This window comes from Poromitra crassiceps (genome assembly GCF_964638095.1).
Source record: "Poromitra crassiceps genome assembly, chromosome: 15".
Taxonomy (NCBI): Eukaryota; Metazoa; Chordata; class Actinopteri; order Beryciformes; family Melamphaidae; genus Poromitra; species Poromitra crassiceps.
Window position 1 is genome coordinate 14,160,833 of NC_139634.1, and position 21,374 is coordinate 14,182,206.

A 21,374-nucleotide genomic window follows, 5' to 3' on the forward strand; every position below is an offset into this window, starting at 1 on the left:
TAGTGCTGTTAGCCCAGTGTGTAGTGCTGTTAGCCCAGTGTGTAGTGCTGTTAGCCCAGTGTGTAGTGCTGTTAGCCCAGTGTGTAGTGCTGCTAGCCCAGTGTGTAGTGCTGTTAGCCCAGTGTGTAGTGCTGTTAGCCCAGTGTGTAGTGCTGTTAGCCCAGTGTGTAGTGCTGTTAGCCCAGTGTGTAGCGCTGTTAGCCCAGTGTGTAGTGCTGTTAGCCCAGTGTGTAGTGCTGTTAGCCCAGTGTGTAGTGCTGTTAGCCCAGTGTGTAGTGTTGTTAGCCCAGTGTGTAGTGCTGTTAGCCCAGTGTGTAGGGCTGTTAGCCCAGTGTGTAGTGCTGTTAGCCCAGTGTGCTGCTGGAGATACAGGAGTTAAATCGTTAAAGCCAATAAGAGCAGTGAGAGCAGAGAAACATGTCAGTGCTGTTTCTCCTCAAACATCAAGGAAACAGAACAGCACAGAAATGATTGGAGAGTCAAGCTTCTAAGCTGGAGGCAGTGTGTATTGTATTTCAGCCCACTGACTTCCACTGGCTTTCCTTTATTCTTTATCATCTTCTTTTTGTTTTTGCCAACTTACAAACCTACACGGCTGCAAGTTTAGAAATATAGACTTAAAAAAACAGGTGGCTTTTTTGTTTTATTTGTTTGTAATCTGTTTTCAACAGCACTGTTATAAGGAAATCATCTCCTGCACACACAACCACTACCAGCAGTAGCTGTCCAATGATGTCTTACGCTCGACCGCCCGTTCACCCCAGATGAAGAACATGCATCCAGGAATAGCTCCTCCCATGTCCAGGAATAGCTCCTCCCACATTTTAAATGAATGGTTTCCTTGGTGTTGAAACCAAGCAGATGGCCGGCCAAGGCTTCCTGAACCGTCTGTCCAAGTCGAATAAATGTGGCGTCAAACTAATCGAGTGTTTAAGAGGCTTAGGGATCCATGTTTGTTGAGTCAGTTATTGGTTGGCGGCATGTTCCCTATTTCTGATGTGGAAACCAAACTCAAATAACCAAAATGTGGTTTCCAGATATCCCAAATAGAAACGTTGGTTACATTTTGAAGGGGTGTTTGTTTTAGACACTGGCCAAAGCGAGTCCCCGTCTCAAAGCGAGTCCCCATCTCAAAGCTGTCAGCGGTTGTTACTGGTGAGCCGCTGGTGACCAGTGATTGAATCCTGACTCCCATGTGTCTCTTTCAGCTTTTCTGCTTCAATAAAGAACAACTACTTTATTACTTTTTTTATTACTACTACTGGCAGCACTGAGCTCTCTCTAAAAAAGACTCTCAAATCTGCTGTTCCTCACAATATTTACAGACACAACCACTGTAAACCAGCCTTCCATCGCCTCCAAATGGATGTCAGGCTCTTGTCACACATACTGTCAGTCCCTGATCAGTATCTTAGTCACACATATTGTCAGTCCCTTATCAATATCTTAGTCACACATACTGTCAGTCCCTGATCAGTATCTTAGTCACACATATTGTCAGTCCCTTATCAATATCTTAGTCACACATACTGTCAGTCCCTGATCAGTATCTTAGTCACACATACTGTCAGTCCCTTATCAATATCTTAGTCACACATATTGTCAGTCCCTGATCAATATCTTAGTCACACATACTGTCAGTCTCTGATCAATATCTTAGTCACACATATTGTCAGTCCCTTATCAGTATCTTAGTCACACATACTGTCAGTCCCTGATCAATATCTTAGTCACACATACTGTCAGTCCCTGATCAATATCTTAGTCACACATATTGTCAGTCCCTTATCAGTATCTTAGTCACACATATTGTCAGTCCCTGATCAATATCTTAGTCACACATATTGTCAGTCCCTGATCAATATCTTAGTCACACATATTGTCAGTCCCTTATCAATATCTTAGTCACACATATTGTCAGTCCCTTATCAGTATCCTAGTCACACATACTGTCAGTCCCTTATCAGTATCCTAGTCACACATATTGTCAGTCCCTGATCAATATCTTAGTCACACATATTGTCAGTCCCTGATCAATATCTTAGTCACACATATTGTCAGTCCCTTATCAATATCTTAGTCACACATATTGTCAGTCCCTTATCAGTATCCTAGTCACACATACTGTCAGTCCCTGATCAATATCTTAGTCACACATATTGTCAGTCCCTTATCAATATCTTAGTCACACATACTGTCAGTCCCTGATCAGTATCTTAGTCACACATATTGTCAGTCCCTTATCAATATCTTAGTCACACATACTGTCAGTCCCTGATCAGTATCTTAGTCACACATATTGTCAGTCCCTGATCAATATCTTAGTCACACATATTGTCAGTCCCTGATCAATATCTTAGTCACACATATTGTCAGTCCCTGATCAATATCTTAGTCACACATATTGTCAGTCCCTGATCAATATCTTAGTCACACATATTGTCAGTCCCTTATCAGTATCTTAGTCACACATATTGTCAGTCCCTTATCAATATCTTAGTCACACATATTGTCAGTCCCTTATCAATATCTTAGTCACACATATTGTCAGTCCCTGATCAATATCTTAGTCACACATATTGTCAGTCCCTTATCAGTATCTTAGTCACACATACTGTCAGTCCCTTATCAGTATCTTAGTCACACATATTGTCAGTCCCTTATCAATATCTTAGTCACACATATTGTCAGTCCCTGATCAATATCTTAGTCACACATATTGTCAGTCCCTTATCAGTATCTTAGTCACACATATTGTCAGTCCCTTATCAATATCTTAGTCACACATATTGTCAGTCCCTTATCAATATCTTAGTCACACATATTGTCAGTCCCTGATCAATATCTTAGTCACACATATTGTCAGTCCCTTATCAGTATCTTAGTCACACATACTGTCAGTCCCTTATCAATATCTTAGTCACACATATTGTCAGTCCCTGATCAATATCTTAGTCACACATATTGTCAGTCCCTTATCAATATCTTAGTCACACATATTGTCAGTCCCTTATCAGTATCTTAGTCACACATATTGTCAGTCCCTTATCAATATCTTAGTCACACATATTGTCAGTCCCTTATCAATATCTTAGTCACACATATTGTCAGTCCCTTATCAATATCTTAGTCACACATATTGTCAGTCCCTTATCAATATCTTAGTCACACATATTGTCAGTCCCTTATCAATATCTTAGTCACACATATTGTCAGTCCCTTATCAATATCTTAGTCACACATATTGTCAGTCCCTTATCAATATCTTAGTCACACATATTGTCAGTCCCTTATCAATATCTTAGTCACACATATTGTCAGTCCCTTATCAGTATCTTAGTCACACATACTGTCAGTCCCTTATCAGTATCTTAGTCACACATACTGTCAGTCCCTTATCAATATCTTAGTCACACATATTGTCAGTCCCTTATCAATATCTTAGTCACACATATTGTCAGTCCCTTATCAATATCTTAGTCACACATATTGTCAGTCCCTTATCAATATCTTAGTCACACATATTGTCAGTCCCTTATCAGTATCCTAGTCACACATACTGTCAGTCCCTGATCAATATCTTAGTCACACATATTGTCAGTCCCTTATCAATATCTTAGTCACACATACTGTCAGTCCCTGATCAGTATCTTAGTCACACATATTGTCAGTCCCTTATCAATATCTTAGTCACACATACTGTCAGTCCCTGATCAGTATCTTAGTCACACATATTGTCAGTCCCTGATCAATATCTTAGTCACACATATTGTCAGTCCCTGATCAATATCTTAGTCACACATATTGTCAGTCCCTGATCAATATCTTAGTCACACATATTGTCAGTCCCTGATCAATATCTTAGTCACACATATTGTCAGTCCCTTATCAGTATCTTAGTCACACATATTGTCAGTCCCTTATCAATATCTTAGTCACACATATTGTCAGTCCCTTATCAGTATCTTAGTCACACATACTGTCAGTCCCTTATCAGTATCTTAGTCACACATATTGTCAGTCCCTTATCAATATCTTAGTCACACATATTGTCAGTCCCTGATCAATATCTTAGTCACACATATTGTCAGTCCCTTATCAGTATCTTAGTCACACATATTGTCAGTCCCTTATCAATATCTTAGTCACACATATTGTCAGTCCCTTATCAATATCTTAGTCACACATATTGTCAGTCCCTGATCAATATCTTAGTCACACATATTGTCAGTCCCTTATCAGTATCTTAGTCACACATACTGTCAGTCCCTTATCAATATCTTAGTCACACATATTGTCAGTCCCTGATCAATATCTTAGTCACACATATTGTCAGTCCCTTATCAATATCTTAGTCACACATATTGTCAGTCCCTTATCAGTATCTTAGTCACACATATTGTCAGTCCCTTATCAATATCTTAGTCACACATATTGTCAGTCCCTTATCAATATCTTAGTCACACATATTGTCAGTCCCTTATCAATATCTTAGTCACACATATTGTCAGTCCCTTATCAATATCTTAGTCACACATATTGTCAGTCCCTTATCAATATCTTAGTCACACATATTGTCAGTCCCTTATCAATATCTTAGTCACACATATTGTCAGTCCCTTATCAATATCTTAGTCACACATATTGTCAGTCCCTTATCAATATCTTAGTCACACATATTGTCAGTCCCTTATCAGTATCTTAGTCACACATACTGTCAGTCCCTTATCAGTATCTTAGTCACACATACTGTCAGTCCCTTATCAATATCTTAGTCACACATATTGTCAGTCCCTTATCAATATCTTAGTCACACATATTGTCAGTCCCTTATCAATATCTTAGTCACACATATTGTCAGTCCCTTATCAATATCTTAGTCACACATATTGTCAGTCCCTTATCAATATCTTAGTCACACATATTGTCAGTCCCTTATCAATATCTTAGTCACACATATTGTCAGTCCCTTATCAATATCTTAGTCACACATATTGTCAGTCCCTTATCAATATCTTAGTCACACATATTGTCAGTCCCTGATCAATATCTTAGTCACACATATTGTCAGTCCCTTATCAGTATCTTAGTCACACATATTGTCAGTCCCTTATCAATATCTTAGTCACACATATTGTCAGTCCCTTATCAGTATCTTAGTCACACATACTGTCAGTCCCTGATCAGTATCTTAGTCACACATACTGTCAGTCCCTTATCAGTATCTTAGTCACACATATTGTCAGTCCCTGATCAGTATCTTAGTCACACATACTGTCAGTCCCTTATCAATATCTTAGTCACACATACTGTCAGTCCCTTATCAGTATCTTAGTCACACATATTGTCAGTCCCTGATCAGTATCTTAGTCACACATACTGTCAGTCCCTTATCAATATCTTAGTCACACATATTGTCAGTCCCTGATCAATATCTTAGTCACACATATTGTCAGTCCCTTATCAGTATCTTAGTCACACATACTGTCAGTCCCTTATCAGTATCTTAGTCACACATACTGTCAGTCCCTTATCAATATCTTAGTCACATACTGTCAGTCCCTTATCAATATCTTAGTCACATACTGTCAGTCCCTGATCAATATCTTAGTCACACATACTGTCAGTCCCTTATCAATATCTTAGTCACGCAGAGTGAGGAAAAAAAATCAATCCAACGTATTCAAGTTTAAACAAAACCAGCAGCCTTTCTGCAGATATGGATTGGGGCATTTAAGTGAAACCTGCAGTTGTTTGCCAAATAACATACAGGACAATAATAACATACAGGACAATGTGGCGCCAAGTAAACTATCTACAGTATGTGCCGTTAAATTAAATTGTGTTCTTCCCCGGTTACGGTGGAGAAATACTTGGTATAATTGTAATTTGAGTAATGTATATTATGAAATACCCTGGATGTATACGTGTGTGTGTGTGTGTGTGTGTGTGTGTGTGTGTGTGTGTGTGTGTGTGTGTGTGTGTGTGTGTGTGTGTGCGTGCGTGCGTGCGTGCGTGCGTGCGTGTGTGTCTGTCCTATTTGTCCTAAGATTAACTTGAACATATGGTGAAATAGAGTAGTTGTTTGTGATTGTGTGATTGTGTGTGTGTGTGTGTGTGTGTGAGAGAGAGAGAGAGAGAGAGAGAGTGTGTGTGTGTATGGTGTATGGATGTCAGAGTATCCCTGGTGGAGTTCTTGGTGTGTGTCCAGTGCGCCCACGGCCGCCCCCCGGTAACGATCGCATGTCTGCGGTTGCGTCCTGCCTCCAGATCTGTCTTATATCCCCGACGCGTGGGTCTTATATCCCCGACGCGTGGGCGCTGGATCCAAACCCCTCAACCAACCTTTCCTCAACTTCATGTTTAGCAATACAAGGGCCGGTGTGTGTGTGTGTGTGTGTGTGTGTGTATGCTTGTTTCAATGTATGTATACGTACTGTGTTTCATTCATCATTTCATTCATCATTCATGTTTTCTGTGGGATTCATGTCTCTGATTGTGCCTGTGTCCAACTGTATCTTTGTGTACTGTGTACTGTGTGTGTGTGTGTGTGTGTGTGTGTGTGTGTGTGTGTGTGTGCGTGTGTGTGCATGTTTGTGAGAATGCAGAAGGCTCATAGAGAACAGAGCAGGGCAGCGTGGTGCTGTTGAGCAGTGTTGGGAACGTTACTTTAAAAAAGTAATTAGTTATAGTTACTCACTACTTGTTCCAAAAAGTAACTGAGTTAGTAACTGAATTACTCTATAATAAAAGTAACTAGTTACCAGGGAAAGTAACTATTTGCGTTATCTCCACCTTGAAAATGCCAAATTTTCATGGATTGCTGCAAACCTGAGGGTACCCTCACGGGCCCCTCGGGCCGACCAAAACGGGCCGAGGCCGGGCTTGTTTTTTATTTATTTTTAATTAATAGGTCCGGGGTCGGGCCGTTTCAATAATTCAATTAAATAATGTTGTATTAGCGTACTCGCTTGATTTTACACAGCGGAGCACAGTCAGACAAAGAGGAGGAGTGCACAGACACTCCCATAGCCACACACAGACCCTGTCCGTCCATGTACAGCGAGCGGACAGCTCCCGAACACAGAGAGAGAGAGAGAGAGGCTGCGCAGGACGGCCCCGCGGCGACGCAGCACGCGGAACAGAGAGGGAGAGAGATGTGTCATTATATCGTAATATTGGCTTCGGGCCTCGCAACGGGCTGGATCGGGCACGGGTCTGCATGTCACGGGCCGGGGAGGGCTCGGGCCGAAATTTCAGCCCCGCGCAGCTCTCTACTCCGGACTCGCCATTTCTGCTGCTTCCTCGAATCTGTTTGGTGTGTCTGTGTGTGTGTGTGTGTGTGTGTGTCGCCCGTGTCCTGACTCCTGGCTCGTGTAACACTGGCTCCGATTGGCTACCATGAAACACATGACTCTGCCTTAGCCAATCATAATCGTTTATCTCGTTATAACCCACCCGGTCTCCTCACTTGACAACACTAGTGTAGGCTACGGGTAGTTTACTCAATCATTTCATAGTAACGCACCGCATTTAGCGTTCAGTAACGATAACGGCGTTGTAACGACGGAAACAGTAATTAGTTAGATTACCCCGTTACTGAAAAAATAACGGCGTTACCTAACGCCGTTCTTTTAAACGGCGTTATTCCAAACACTGCTGTTGAGTGCTTTTGGTTTGGCTTCGGTTTGAGTCAGCAGGCTGAGCACAGCCATCACACCCTGGCAGACACCAGAGAGCTTGACCTGCGAGAGAGAGACACAGACACAGAGAGAGAGAGAGAGAGAGAGAGAGAGAGAGAGATGAGGAGAGAGGGATCAGGGAAAAATAGGGAAAAGGGAGAGTTCAGCATAGGAGCCAACTACGACCATCATAATAATGATAGTGGGTTCAGACAGTTGTTTGGGATTGTGTGTGAGAGGGAGAGAGAGAGAGAGAGAGAGAGAGAGAGCCCTTTCAATTGAATTGAGAGAGAGAGGGGGGGGGCAGAGAGAGAGAGACAGACAGAGAGAGAGAGGAGAAGAGGGAGAGTGACAGAGAAGGAGAGTGAGCTGCCAGCAGAATAATGATAGTGGGGTTTGGAAATACTTGTTTGAAATTTGGGGAGGGGGTCGAGAGTTTGAGCAGGGAGGGATGAAAAGAGAGAGAGGCGGGGGGGGGGGGGGGGGAGATAACAGGACAGAGAATGAGGTAACCACTGCCAACAGAATAATGATAGTGGATTTAGAACTGGTTGTTTGGGATTTAGCGAGTGAGAGTCGGGCGAGAGATGGAGGGGGTCTAGTGGGGGGACGTGAACTGAGGATGAGAGATAGAGAGAGAGAGAAACAATTAGAATGTCAACTACAGTAGTGCCATTGGAATAATGATAGTGGATTTAGAAAGAAGAGTTTTTGAGGTTTTGAGACAGAGAAAAGTGTGTGTGTGGGAGGGGGCGTGTGTGTGTGTGTGTGTGTGTGTGTGTGTGTGTGTGTGTGTGGGAGGGGGCGTGCGTGGGGGGAATGAGGGCAACATAGATTAAAGAGAGAGAGAGGGAGGGTCAGCTGCTGTTGAGCGGTGGGTTTAGAAATAAGTGTTTTCGATTTCGAGGGCGAGTGCGGACGGTGAGAGAGAGGGGAGGAGGTGAAGAGAGGGGGCGGAGGAGAGAGAGAGAGAGAGAAACAGTCAAATACTGCCATCCTACAGAGGAGGGGTACTAAAACACACTGGAACAGCCACATACTGTAATGTACAATCTTCCTGAGGATGGAACAGTGACTGATATTGGAACAGATGAGTAGGTAATAAACCATTTCAACAGAGGGGATAGTGAAACATTCTGGAACAGCCATAATTGGAACTTTTTAGGAGGGAGTAGTGATTTTGGAGCAGCCATATAAATAATACACAATTTACAATACAATACAGAAGGGAGTACTGTCAAATACTGGAACAGCTACGTCTAAGTAACACAGGGGGAATAGTCACATATATTGGAGTCGCCATACAAGAAACAAATGAACTAATACACTATTCTACAGAGGAGGGAGTAGTGACAGATACCGGAATAGCTAATTGGTAATAGACCATTTACACTGAGGAGAGAATGGTAACACACATTAGAAGAGCCATTCTAGTAATACACTCTTTTACAGAGGAGGGAACCCACACACTTTGAGGTAATACACTATTAGGAGGGAGTATTGACGGAGATTGGAAGAGCTATATAGGATTCAGACCATCCCACAGAGGGGGGGGGGGGTGCTAAGAAACCTTGGAACAGCTAGGTAACACACTAAAAGACAATTTTCTCAAGTGGAGGGAGTGCTAACACGAATTGGAAACGACCCTGTCTGCCATACGGCATCCCGCAGAGGAGGGCGGTGCTGACAGATATTGCAACAGCTAAGTGGGTAATCGACCAATTTCACAGAGGAGGGCACGGCGGCAGATATTGGAAGAGCCTGGTGCCAGCAGTCTGACCCACGCACAATTAATCACATCCCACTGGGTGGCAGGACAGGGGAGAGGAGGAGAGATGATGATGATGATGATGAGAGCAGAGGAAGAGGGGGGAGAGGAGGAGAGATGATGGTGATGATGATGAGAGCAGAGGAAGAGGGGGGAGAGATTGAAGGCAGAAATCAGACAGGGGAGAAGAGAAAAGAAGAGAGAGGAAGCGATGCTATCTGCAATCCAATTTGTCCTTGTTTGAGATGTAATGGTCTCATCAGTACATTTTGATATCCCTCTCTTTTTTGCCATCATCTCTCTCTCCTTCATCCCATATCTTTTCATACTTAGCTGTCTTCTTTCTTTTCTGTCTTCTATCTTTCTGGCCTCGCTCGCCCCTCTCCATGTCTCGCTAGCAGAATCTCATTTTCCAAACCCATAAAGCACTTCTATTGGATTGGAATACAAGAGTGACACATTATGAGATATCACAAAGCAAAGAGCTGCCATTGTGTTCCGACATGCGCGTACACACACACACACACACACACACACACACACACACACACACACACACACACACACACACTATTACAGTATACGTCTCTCTCTGTCCCTTTGTGTCTCCCCTTCCCTTCTTTCTCTCTCTCTCTCTCACACACACACACACACACACACACACACACACACACACACACAGCCTCCTGCCAAACCACCTGGAATCGTTCAGGGAGGATCATCTCGTATCCCTGTTTACTTTGTGTGGGTTAATTTGATTAAGACCAATAACATGTGATTGTGGTTTTATTTGAACAAACCTCTTCAGCATCAGTCCAGACGCAGGCTATCGTTTACCCCCCACTCGCTTCACAGAGCGCTTATTATTGTGACTTTTTAATCTGTTTTTATCATTGGCCAAGAAGCTGCCACAGTGTTGGATCAGGCGTCTGCCTTTGTCCTTGAGGCAATGGAAGAAGTTTGCAGTGCTCAGCAGCACCTCCTGCTTGCAGCCAGGAACAATGCAAGCAGCTATTTTTCAGCTCATTGAAGCGCCAATACCCAAACATTTTCTTGCCAACGTGTGCCACCATTTTTTTTTTAACCGGAAAAATGTCTTGGTTTTACTTTAACGAGTAGTATTAGTAGTAGTAGAGTATAAGATATATATATATATATATATATATATATTTAGATCCCCCTCCAATTGTACTTGGCCAATTCCCCCTGCTGTCCTCCCCTCGCCCCCCCCTCTGCTGATCTGGCGAGTGTTGTAGACGAGCACATTTCTTCCTCTGATAGCGGAGCTGGAGGCAACATGGGGGCTCAAACCTGTGACCCTCGTGTGTTGGTAGGCAGGGAATCTACCGCTGCACCACCGCCCTTCATACTCTGTGTGTGAGAGAACGTCACAGTCCTTTGTTCAAAGCCAGTCAGTCGCTTTGTTATAATTATAGTTTTAGTCAGTGACTACCTTAACTACTAATTAGCTCAGCCCCCTGCTGTGTGTGTGTGTGTGTGTGTGTGTGTGTGTGTGTGTGTGTGTGTGTGTGTGCGCACAGGCGTGTGTTTGTAAGCAGTTGAGCTTTCCCAGGACGGTTTCCAACAGCGACACTGGAAATGTCAATTTTATTTGAGAAGAGAGGAGTAAATTGTGGGACTTTGCTTGTTCAAACACTTGAGAGGTTATTAAAGTAGCCCCTTCGCGTGCGCACAACACACACACACACACACACACACACACACACACACACACACACACACACACACGTAGCCTACTCAACTATACACACAGGCGCAGAAGCACACATGCACGGACGCATGTCCAAACACACACATGCACACAAACAAAAAACACACACTTTTTAACCCAGATCTGCCAGGCGCTATTAAACCCCCGTGGGAAAGTTCACCCCTGCCCCACTCAAATAAGCCCTTAACTATTCCTTAATGATGCCTATTCTGCCTTAAGGCCCTGAAAGCCTGTGTGCCACCTCACACACCTTTAGAGCCCAAAAGAAGGTCAACATGGTCGAAAAGCACTCCACCTTACAAGCTGAAGTCCCCTCTGTCTCTCTCTCTTAGTGACACAGTGAATTGAAAGAGTGAGGATGTTAAATGAACGTGTGATTTATTGGACTGAAAGCGTATAGCTCCCTAGCTGTCTCTTAGCTCTTCTCTGTCTCTCTCGCTCCAGTGAAGGAGTGAGTGGGGAGGTGAAGGGGTTAAATTGAGGTGTGATTGAAGAGGAGGGAGTGGAGTGTCCATGCCTTCTTCTCCTCTGTAAGGAGGCCTGGGGGCAGATCCTGAGGGCTCTCCACTCCACTGAAGGACTCCTTCAGGACCTCGCTGCTCTCCGGACCCTTTTCAGCCGCTGTGTGGGAACGCTGCGTTCGCCGAGCACATCCGAAAAACACCTCCCTGTTAGGGCGCTGCGTTCAAGACACCAAGAATAGCAGGGCCATGTTGCTAAGCTCTTTTAAACAACACAATCGCCATAGTAAAATGTTGGCATTTCACATGTCTGAAAACCAGGATTATGTACAATATTAATGTACAGTAAATTTGGGGAGGGGGCAAATGTCGGCAAAATACGTTTCTAAAATGTGGCATTTTACATAAATGTATTTCTACAATTGGTCATACGAAAACCTTGCTGCCTTTCCACCATTAAACACAAATAAAACAACTTTGCTCATATTTAGACAACGAAGCAACTTGGTTAGGCAACTAGAGCAACTTGGTTAGGGTTAGGCTTATGGTTTGGGTTAGGGTTAGGCTTATGGTTTGGGTTGGGGTTCAAACTGGAAGTAGAAGCAGGATGTTGTGCCTGGAGGCGCTCGGGAGTTGAACTGGCGCTCTCCTCTCTTGCTTGTAAGACGGGGATGCTACAGGTCCACCAATCGCACCCCTACTCCCTTAGGCACCCATGAGACAATATGAATGCAACATATTTTCATTCATTCATAAATTTTATTCTGCCGACTGGGCTGGATTTAAACAAGAGATATTTTAGTGGTTTAAAAATAGATTTTAAACTCGAGGCACTTCTAACATGGTTCACAGATGATTCAACTACATGTATTTGCTTTCCATGGAAAGTGTCTGCTAGTGTGTGCTTCCTGCTTGGCCAGGCCTTCACCTGTCTGACCCATACACCCTTTTACCCTTCACTCCAGATTTATTTGATTTTCCTCCACATAACATTCTGCACTCAATCTTTCCAATCAATATATTTTCAATCACTGCACTGTAATTCCAATTTGGCCCCTGAACAGATTCAATTTAGAAAACAGGCATGTTAGCTTGATTTAGCGTGATAACATTCATAATGGCATAACCTTTCGGTTTGCATTTTATTTCTGCTATTACTGTGTTCCACTGGAAGGATTACATTGAGAGAGAGAGAGAGAGAGAGAGAGAGAGAGAGAGGACAATTCTTGATGCTTGATGCAATAGAGGCCAGTCTGTATTAGCTTCAAATTGGCTACTTACTGTTAATCAGATGTCTGATCCATCAAATGCCCTGTTAATTGTACAGTGATGTGGGCTTGAAATAGGTTGCATGGTTTTCAATTATAAAGCATTGTCTTTGCCATACATGCTTAAACCATATCTAATACCTAATATATGAATATATACATGATTTACTGTAGGCAGGGGGTGAGTTGTAGAGGGCTGGCATCCTCCCTGTGAACATACATTAGGATACACATTGCCAATACTAAATGCAATAACAAACATATTTACAAATACAGTGGCTAGCCGTTAAAGGAGAAATGCTCACACTGACACGAAGGCAGGTGAACCTTGATAGCAACAATAATCTTTAAAAACATGAATGGTCTCTTCATTTTGCCACATCACAATCCCAGGGAAAAACCATCCAGTTGAGTCTGTTTTAGAACGTTGGAGTTAGAGATCATACCAACAGGACATCTCCAGCAGTGGAACATGTCAGGTCTGCTACTACAAAACATATGACAAAAAAACATTTGATTACAAAATGTAAGAAAATTATGGTACTTTTTGTTGGTAATATAATTCCCTGAACATTAAAATGGACGTTTAATTCTCTCACATAAAGTGACATTTTATGACACGTTTTACATTGTGTTGCATGGGAGCTTAATTCAGACAGCGGTGCTCTGCTTCCAGCCGGTTCCTTTTCACACACCATAACTAATGTTAGTGATTACCACCAGACAGAGTCATTGTATTGAACGCATAGTCACATTGTTACAAGTTACATTGTTGTGTTGTGTTTTAGTGGCTGTAGTAATTCAGACATTCTGTCAGTGTATCGATCTGTGTCTGTTAAGGCTGATTGAGCATAATAGAGACTAATAGAAAATAGCGCGCGCGCATGCACATGCACACACACACGCACACACACACACACATACACACACACAGAAACGCACACAGAAACGCACACTGGCTCCTCAGGCGTTACAGAGCCAGACACAAATATGTATAATAGAGCTCAAGGATACATGCACAAATGTAGGAATACATTGTTGGCATTATAGAGAAACATATCTAACCTAACCCTAACCCATCCTAGAGAATCTTACATTATGATGGTTTTTCTTGTCATTTACATTGCTCAAGAACATTACAGCAGGACAAATGTCTTTTAATGGACATGGTTGATGATGCTGGGATCAATTTTCAGTTTTCTGCTGCAGATGACTGGAATCATCTGCAACGGACCTTAAAACTGAACTCACTCATTCCGCTCTCCTCTTTCAAAAACTCACTACAATCAATAGTACAAGATCATTGCACTTGCTTTTAGCCATCTGCTTCTTCATATATGTCCTTATTGTTTTTAGCCATTTACTTTTTAATATGTCACTGTAAATATTGTAAACAATACTCTTTTTAGGATTGGTATGACGTGTATAATTGTATTATTTGTTTTGATGTTTTTCTTTATGTCCATTTGTTTTATATTTGCCTTTTATGCTGCCTCTTGGCCAGGTCGTCATTGTAAATGAGAACTGGTTCTCAATTGACCTACCTGGTTAAATAAAGGTTAAATAAATAAATAAATCAAAGCTGTGACATTATGGTTACAGAATGGTCTGTAAGCATGAGGCCATTTTGCACACTTTCCATTTGTGAATGTGTTTTTCTGGTTGTCCACCCACTAAGATGTCAGCTCTCCTTCACAATAGAGGCAGGAAGAAACCACATGATGCTCAGTGGGGCCTTGGGACAAAAAAGAAACCATGACCATGACCTTCTACTCCTTGTAAGCTCCTCCTTCTGAGATCAGAAGGCAGGAACACATCATGCAGGGCTTCTTTCAAGTGCTTTTGCTCATCAATAAAATAGCCTCACATAATAAACACAAGTAGGATTTTGGTGGTTGATGATTGACTTTAGGGGTCAAGCGGCACAATGTTACATGTGAGTCATGTCATTCATGTGTGAAAGGTGTTGCTTGCAACATGTCAGTGAAGACAACTACCGGTAGTCAGTTCCATTGGATGCTGCCAAACAGGAACATATACTGTATACTGTAGTAGTTACAACATTGTTAGCATGAGTTATTGATATGGCTTAGTACTATACATGCTCTCCCTCCCCCTAAACGTCAAAGTCCAGTCGCATCTGCCTCTTTCTTTAGTTGTTTATGTGCACTTGAGTCGTACTCAAACTATTTCTGACAGTGTGTCGTCAACATAAGTCAGTCTTTAGCTACATCAAATTATGTATGCTATAGATTGCTTAAGTCACGCCCTCTTCAGGGTTCGGCATGGAACCCAAGGCATTTCATTCCCTATTCACTTTTCCATAGACGTTTTTGTAAAATCCTTGTATAAATCCTTATACAAAAACGTGGTTAAACCAAGCGATTCAGCTATATTCAGAATCACGAGATAGCATATTGTAGGACATTTCACTCTGACCAAAAACTAAAAAACAGCAGATCCCCCCCAGTTGAGACAAAAAGTTTGTTTTTGTGGGATGCAGGATTTCTCCAGGACTCTGCCAATATCTCCCTTGGTTTATTTGCCACATTGTGACCACACAGTCGTCCAGCATTCACTGAATAATAGAAGAATCAATCATCTGACAAAATGGAAGGGTCAAAGGTCACGGCCGTCTCATGCTGCTGTCTGTGTGCTTCTGCACGTGTAAAGAGAACAAGATGTTTTCCACACCATCCCTCTCCTAACACACAGCACATGAAGAAAGATAGATGTTATTATAGGCTTCATTTTGACCACAAGGTTGTTGGTGCCTGAACCTGGAGCATCGATTGGCTGACAGAGATCACATGGTTGGACCGCGTGTACAGTAGGTTTGAAACCATCTCACGACCTTTGTGGCGTGTCGTACCTCCGCCGCCTGTTGTCTCTCTCTCCAGCCAATGTGCACAGTTCTGTTGTCTCTCTCTCCAGCCAATGTGCACAGTTCTGTTGTCTCTCTCTCTCCAGCCAATGTGCACAGTTCTGTTGTCTCTCTCTCTCCAGCCAATGTGCACAGTTCTGTTGTCTCTCTCTCCAGCCAATGTGCACAGTTCTTGTTCAGGAACAGTAACGACCCCATGGTCAAATGGCTATTTTCCATCACGTCTAGTCTAATACCCAGTATCCAAAAGAAGAGCAAGGTACATTGGGAAGACTAATCCTGTGTGTGTGTGTGTGTGTGTGTGTGTGTGTGTGTGTGTGTGTGTGTGTGTGTGTGTGTGTGTGTGTGTGAGAGAAGATTGACGAGTCAGGCATTGACCTCAGTGTGTAGGCTGCAGCAAAGACACATATGATAGCATCTCTCTCTCTCTCTCTCTCTCTCTCTCTCTCTGTCACACACACACACACACACACACAGACACACCCACCCACACAAGTGATAGCATCTCCCTGGTGGGTTGCCTCTAAAGAGAGCTCCTCCATCACTGACTGCAGAGGCCCTTTTACTGCATCGAACACACACACACACACACACACACACACACACACACACACACACATGCAGACATACGTGAGCGTGTTCATGCTGACTCAAGCACGCACACACACACACACACACACACACACACATAATGCACGTATAAGCAGGCAAGCACACGACACACTGCAGGCTTGGTGCCTGGATGCTGTGTTAACACTGCAGATGTCACTGCAGCCTATATTCTTTCTCAGACGTTATACAGAAGAGCTGAATGGCCATTTTGTAATACAAACGTTGTGTCTGACAAATAAACGCTGTTACATGTTCCTCGTATACCTCTTATGTCTGCAAAAACTATTCTGCCCCCCCTCACCAGTAATACATCTACATGGCAGCAAGTAAAAAGTGAGGCTTTACATTGCTACTGTACATCTGCATGACAGCTATTTAGTTTGTAAAGTCCTGAGGTTTGTGTGTTTCAAAATACTCAAACAGTAAGAAGAGAGAGGGACAAATCAATAGCCTGCCTGCTGGTTTTGAGCAAAAAGGAATGTTTTGTTAAAAAAAAATGACACCTACCTACTCTTATAAAATGAGCGGCAGAGCAAAGTGGAACAAATGATACCACTTGTTAAAGGATAGTAGAAAAGTAGAGTCTTTGTTGGACAGAATCATAACAGCAATTTGATCTTTTATCTGCTGCATCCACTCCCCATGTGATTACATGGGAGAAGTGTGGTGCTTTGGATCTGTCCAGGTGGCAGGATGGTCAAGTTTAGACTGCTGCAAGGTGGAGTGCAGAACCAGTGGGAAATCCCCATCTGGACCTACAGTATCAGGTACACTCTAAAACAGATGAGTTAGGGAGAGAGATTATTATTTTTATTTTTTTAAATCCACAAGTATATTCTGGCCATTTCCAATTTGAGTGAGTTTAAACAATATATAGTGTCAGCAAAGTGCGGTTATATTTCATTGCGTCTGTAGGAACAGCACATTTTGGGAATTTCAACACTCTTTTCTTTTTTGTTTAGACCTTTGATTTTGTGAATCCCATAATCACAAGCAACCCGAGGAACAAGGTAAACCTATTATTTAGTCATGAAAAGTTTGATGAAATTGAGATAACCACAATCATAAAAAAAGAAAGAATAATAACTCAAAATTAAGGCAAATTTAAAAAGTCTGTATTAAAGGATGATAACGACTCTTGTCTTTTCCAAAATGGATCTCTATATATATATTTTTCAAATCCATGAGCAACAACATTTTAAAAAAGTGCATCCATGGCCAGAGAGGCATGTCAAATAACCTGGGAGAAAATGAGCAGGATATCAAACATAGTTGTGGATTTCTAAATGATGTTTTGAGTGTTGATCTTGGCTGAAGTCAGGCCAGGCACGACTTTATTAAGCCAGAGAGATGCGAGGGAGGGAGGGAGAGAAGAAAAGAGTCAGGAGAATAACTGACAGGGAAATTGTAGAGGGAAATTATTGTTATTCCACAATTAAATGATATATACTGGGTGGAATCACCCCTGACAGCGCTGACCATAGCAAGTGTGAGTGAGAAACTGAATCCCTCTACCAAGGCCATTGAGGCTACGCTGGCAGGCAGGAAGGGAGAGAGGTAGAGAAGGAATCGGAAGGAGAGAGAAATGGAGAGAAAGAAAGCAAAGAAGTAACATCAACAAAGTAAAGCAAAACCAGTCTATTTTAAGGATGAGTGGGTGTTCATAAAAACACTGCAAACCCCCGGTAATGAGCCTATTTTGAACAGTTGTGACGACAATATGTAAAACAAAACCGCCTTTCGTCTTACTCGGCGAAATTTGAACTCGCACCATGGTCAAAACTGTATGTTTGGGCACAAACATATTGCCGGGGGGGAAATCCTTTGATCATTTTCTTCTTCTGTGGTGTTTTATGGCAGTTGGCATCCTTTATGTTACATTACCGCCTCCTACTGGATTTATCCATCCACTGTTTCCCTACATTCTGCCCTCTCCAAAAACACCTCTTTCTCTTCCCCTCGTCCGTCCGCTTTCAGACCGTCATGTCTAAGAAAGACAGCTGACCTTGTCCAAATGCATTAAAATTAAATTGTGAAATGTGAAAAAACAAATTTGATTTCAATTGTTAAAATGGCCAGTTTCATTGCATTCTTCCTGCGTAGATGAGTCATTGGATACACAGTGATTCATACTGATATGAAAGGCAAACCAGCCCTGTTTTCTACCCAGTGAAATGACAGATTTGGGTCAAAACAAACGTGCAAAGCATCATTTTGGCTTGTGTTGATGTTGGCTTCCACAAGCCACCACAATCATTTACCCTTCATGCTGACGAATACATTGTAGAAACCTCTAGGTGTTCAATTCTGACTACTTTCCATGTTTAACTTCTGAGCCACTAACACATCCTCACAAGTCATAATCTGCCTCAAAATATGTACGAACTCGAGCATCTGTCTTTCATGAACGTGAAATATGAGGTGTGTGTGTGTGTGTGTGTGTGTGTGTGTGTGTGTGTGTGTGTGTGTGTGTGTGTGTGTGTGCCTGCACTAGGGCTGGGCAATATATCATTATTATCAATACCGTGATACAGTATGAGACTAGAGATCATCTTAGCTTTTCAATATCATGATATAATGTTGTCTTTTCCCAGGTTTTAAAGGCTGCATTACAGTAAAGTAATGTAATTTTCTGTATTTACCAGATTACAACTGGTCTATTATTTGCCTTTACCCACTTACAGTAGCCATTATATCCACATCACTGATGATTATTTCTTAGAAATCTCATTGTGTAAATATTTTGTGAATAGGCACAATATTGTCGCAATACCAATATTGACGTATTTTGTCAAAAGATATTGTGATATTTAATTGTGTCCATATCACCCAGCCTTAATCTCACATGTGGCTTTACAACTGAACATTGAGAGCACTTTGTAGAAAGTGCCGGTCCGTATATCAGCCAGTTATACGTGGCAGTTGATTAGTGGCTGTGTTGGATGTGTGCATTGCCTCAGTCATGACGTTGGGGAAGAAGTAGCACATGTATTGTTGTTACCTGCCTCCCCGACTGTGTTGTGCTCTGCAGCTTTACTCCTAGTCTGCCAATGCAATGTGAGCCCGTGCAGATTGCTTTGATGGGATAAGCGACCTCTGAGTGTATTCCTGTCCCTCTCCTCTCTGTCTCCATTTCTCCACGTCCAGCCCATTGACGATCAATAGGCAGTGTTTTTTCAAGCCGGAGTGGGATTGCATGTGTGTGTTTGTTTGGCTGTAATGAGCAGGCTGTGTTTCTCATTGCACTATAGGTCGATACTACATATGAGACAGAGCTTAGTTTATACTACTATGAGACAGAGCTTAGTTTATGACACAGCTAATACTCCCAGACACTACAGACCTGCTTAGGACATCAGGATGGAAGAGCACACTTTATTGGTGTGTGTGTGCGTGCGTGCGTGCGTGCGTGCGTGTGTGTGCACGTGCGCGTGCGTGTGTGTGTGTGTGTGTGTTCTTGTGTGCGTGTGTTCTTGTGTGCGTGTGTCCATCACATAAATAATGATCATAATTATAGTAAATATTAATTTTGTGTTGACATTGTTTGATAAAATGAAAATAGGAAAACAATGAAAATGTAAAATTCTCTCTCAGAATGTGTTTTGAATGGGGTTCCTGGGTCCAAGAGAGGTCGGGGGAAAGGTGTTGACATGGATTTGAACCTGTGTTATGGAGAGACATTTTTCTGACTTGCGTCAGAGCTTAACCACCAGACCAAACTGTGGCACCAGGGCTTTATTTGTCTAACAAAATATATCTCTCTCTCTCTCTCTCTCTCTCTCTCTCTCTCTCTCTCTCTCTCTCTCTCTCTCTCTCTCTCTCTCTCTCTCTCTCTCTCTATCTCTCTCCATCCAGCACCCTCAACAACAACAACATCACTCTCATCCCCCTGTCCAGCTTCAACCACATGCCCAAGCTGCGGACACTGTGAGTAGTACACGCACGCACACACACACACACACACACACACACACACACACACACACACACACACACACACACACACACACACACACACACACACACACACACACACACACACACACACACACACACACACAGAAACACATACTCATCATGTGCAGATGCTCACACACATATGTGCCCTGTGATTATACGCTCTCTCTCACTCACTCACTCACACACACACACACACACACTCTCACACACACACACACACACACACACACACACACACACACACACTCTCTCTCTCTCACACACACACACACACACACACACACACACACACACACACACACACACACACACACACACACACACACACACACACACACACACACACACACACACACAGTGTTGCAGCGGGGTCTGTGTGTGATCATCTAATCATGCCATAATGAGAGACCGACTCTTCTATTGTTTCATGACTGTGAATAATTATGTGGCCATTACTGACACACACACACACGCACGTACGCACGCACACACACACACACACACACACTCACGCACACACACGCACACAAGAGACGGAGATGGGTAGAGTGACAAATTTGATTTGTACATGCGCACACACGCATACATACAACAATACACAAACAAACATGCACGCACACACACACACACACACACACACACACACACACTTGAGTAATGGGAACCCCATTAATACCACAAGAAAGGCCTGCTTAGGCTCTATAGTTCAATCTGCTTTGATTCATTAGGGAAACCTCCAATAGTGTTCTTATTGCAACCACAGAAACACACACACACACACACACACACACACACACACACACACACACACACACACACACACACACACTCATCCAGTTGTGATCTAAAGTGACGCTATCCTCCAGGGCAAATCTTGTCTGATTGATGGGGGGGCTTTGGTGTGTGTGTTTATTTGTGCAAAGGGGGCATCCTACAGTTGCCAAGGCGATGGCACGCCAACTCGTCGGGTCGCTACCCAATAATCCCTTGGGACTGTCTGAGAGGCA

General features: G+C 42.8%; 2 protein-coding genes across 2 annotated transcripts in view; both read left to right on the forward strand.

Annotated features, from left to right (window-relative positions):
• The window catches only part of LOC310790632 (histone H3.2), a gene marked incomplete at its 3' end in the record, with an annotated part of 494,832 nt that overhangs the window by 305,200 nt on the left and 168,258 nt on the right, over window positions 1-21,374 (forward strand). The window lies entirely within an intron of this gene.
• The window catches only part of slit3 (slit homolog 3), a gene marked incomplete at its 5' end in the record, with an annotated part of 417,236 nt that overhangs the window by 290,766 nt on the left and 105,096 nt on the right, over window positions 1-21,374 (forward strand). Inside the window, one exon of the mRNA XM_083652464.1 lies at window positions 20,263-20,334. Coding sequence (XP_083508590.1) covers window positions 20,263-20,334 — 72 coding nt within the window. The remainder of the gene's footprint in view (window positions 1-20,262; window positions 20,335-21,374) is intronic.